The sequence below is a fragment of the Ambystoma mexicanum genome, chromosome 4p (assembly GCF_040938575.1).
Source record: "Ambystoma mexicanum isolate Mex_15411 chromosome 4p, UKY_AmexF1_1, whole genome shotgun sequence".
NCBI lineage: Eukaryota > Metazoa > Chordata > Amphibia > Caudata > Ambystomatidae > Ambystoma > Ambystoma mexicanum.
This window is the reverse complement of record NC_090927.1, coordinates 38,491,181-38,494,145: the sequence shown is the minus strand read 5'-3', so window position 1 is coordinate 38,494,145 and position 2,965 is coordinate 38,491,181. Positions and strand designations below refer to the sequence as shown.

The 2,965-nt window shown below is 39.4% G+C and overlaps 1 protein-coding gene across 1 annotated transcript; it reads right to left on the bottom strand.

Moving 5' to 3' along the window:
• Positions 1 to 222: 222 nt before the first annotated feature.
• LOC138452727 (olfactory receptor 10A6-like) lies at positions 223 to 831 on the bottom strand. The gene has a single exon (XM_069605074.1). The coding sequence runs from the start codon at positions 829 to 831 to the stop codon at positions 223 to 225; it is 609 nt and encodes a 202-aa protein (XP_069461175.1).
• Between the last annotated feature and the right edge of the window lie 2,134 nt (positions 832 to 2,965).

Sequence of the window (2,965 nt, the reverse complement as noted above, 5' to 3'; positions counted from 1 at the left end):
TGTTGTTTTTTAATTGCCATATAATCCCTTTTTGAGTTTGATGCATTTCAAGTGTGAGGGACAGATTCCTATTGTTAGAGTGCTTCCTTTAGTTCATTTGACTGGCAGGAAAATCCTTGTCAGGGTAGGGATAGTGAGGTATTTGTCAAACCGTTTTGAGTTAATAAAATGGCATCTAGTGGAAATCCTTTAACAAGTTTTGTGCCTCATATTTCTGACCCCTCACGGTAGTCTTAGTATTTTGCGTTGGCAGTTGGTATTTATATGAAACTGTTTCTTCAGAGCCTCTTTCACTGCATTGTTCCGTAGAGAATATATGAGTGGGTTAAGCGTTGGTGTCAGTAAACCATACATGAGTGAGATTACTTTTTCACTCTCTGTTGAGATCATTGACCTAGGACTCATGTAGATCAAAATGGTGGTTCCATAGAAGAGAGAAACAACCATCAGGTGAGAACCACAGGTGGAGAACGCCTTGTGCCTGCCGGCGGATGTTGGCATTCTCAAGATGGTGGAGATAATGTGAAGGTACGTGAAGATGATCAAGGACAGGGGAGCCACAAGAACTATAACACTAACCACAAACAACTGTACCTCAAAAAAGTGGATATCAATGCATGCCAAACGTAAGACAGCCGCCACTTCACATACAACATGGTTAATCTTGTTTGGTCCACAGAATGGTGCCGCCATCGTGAATGACAAAGACACCAAAGAGATTAGGAACCCACCGGCCCAGGTACCGATGGCTAATTTGATGCAGATGGCCTTGTTCACAATTCTATGATAGTTCAGTGGGTTGCAGATGGCGAAATAGCGATCCCAGGCCATGACTGCCAGAAGAACACCCTGGATTGCTCCCATGGAGCAACCAATGTACATTTGGGCAACACATCCAGCAAGTGTTATTGTGCTCTTTTCCCAAAGAAAGCCTCTTAGGCAAGTGGGAATGGTTGATGACAAAAAGCACACATCCAAGACGGCCAAATTACAAATAAAAAAGTACATGGGAGAGTGAAGCCGCAAATCTGCTCGGATGACTTTGATGATGAAGCCATTGGCCGTGAAGGTGAAAAGAAACATTATAAGGAACACCACAAATAGAAGAATACTCATCTGATGTGAAATGGAAAATCCTAAAAGAATGAACTCTGTGACCTGGGTTTTATTTTCTCTTTGCATTTTATATGGTAATCTGAAAAGAAAATAGAATTTGTATTCATGAGTCATTAAGCACTGTCTTTGTACTATAAAGATTGATGAAGAAGACACACACATCTCAAACACCAGGACAAGAGCAATAATATTGCCTCGTATTGGATGGTTGTTTAGGAGCAGACCTCTTGATGAAATAAATAAATAAACAAAGGTACGGAATGTGGGTGAAGGACGACAAATGTTTCCTTTACAAGTGGACCTTTAAATGATAAATATGATTAATTTGTCCACGCCACTGCCCAATGGTGTCCCTTCACCATACTCCACAGATTTTCTTCTTACAACAGACTATTTTTAGGCTACTCCATCCCATATGGCTTCGCCAATACATGTACGAACTATGGACACACCGAAGCACACACACTGATCGTAGCAGTCAGATCCAGGTTGGACTGGCAAGAAACATTTATCATAAATAGAGTCAGGACAGATCGCACACCTTGTTCAAAAGAGCTTAATTAGTTCTAATCATTCAAGTAAAAGTATTGGTGCTAACACCAACGGTGACTCACAGCCTAGCATCATAAATATCACTAGTGTATATAGAAATATGTTCTACGGTAATATACTAATGTAAGATTAACAGATCTCAAATCCACAGTTGCTACACCTTTTGTTGAATATCAGCACACAGTGGCACAATTTGAATGTATTGTTTTGGAGGTAGTTCATTTGTCACAAAGGGGCGGAAATGTAATAAACTGTTGCCACAAAGAATCCTTCTGGATACAACACATTTAGGCACTAATACCTAAGGGCATGAATAAAGACTTAGAGGGTTTAGTTGAAACATTTACACCCTCAGTTTAAGTATCAGCCCATTGCTCATACGGACGCCTATATCTAACAATCTGCTATTAGTTGGTTTGCTATATGCACAGAGAACTAATCCAGATTATTTTTTCAAATTAAAATGTTATTGTTATTTACTTATTGGTTCTAGTAGAAGCACCTTCTTGACTTGGAGTATTGATCACTCCATATAATGGGAATGTCGTCTATATATACTCAAGTTCATGAATTGGTAATAATCCTTTGACAAAACATGTGCACTTTTATGAAAACATTCAGACTTGATAATGATGTAGATAATTTGAAGAACACTTTGTGGGAACACTGAAGGTTATCCTTTTCAGAACAAGCTCCTACACAGATGGAATTTAATATATATAATCACATGACCATTCATTTATTTTTAAACTTCTTACTGCTTGTGTTAATTGACCAGCCATGGAGGTAAATACTACATAGGGAAAAACAGCAAGCCTTTATAAGCCTGGGACCAATGTGTTTCTGTAAATCTACGGGAAAGTCTACAATGCTATAGAATTCTTTTTAAGGTAAAATCTGTTACTTTGATTATAGGTTAACTAATATATTAAAATAATGCAGGGAAGGAAGGTTGGAGCAATTTAGTGTTTTACATAATTTATAATGTTATTTTTATATGGGACGTATGCCTAGGTTTCTTCGTTGAAGTGAACTATACAGACACATGTGGGTCCTGAGGAGGTTTTACCCAAAGCTTCATACCCAGATCTTGATGCTGTGGTGATGCACTGATCTACAGTGAATGTGTATTGTGCATGGGCCTGTTACGCTCACCTGGTCTCTGCAGGGACGTTGGGGCACGGTTGCAGCCCTCCCAGGAAGTTGGACCGCCAGATCTGCTTCCTCCCACTGCAAATAGTATGTGGGCTGCTGCGATGAATTGGAACCCTGCTCCTGCATAGATATAAAAAGATGT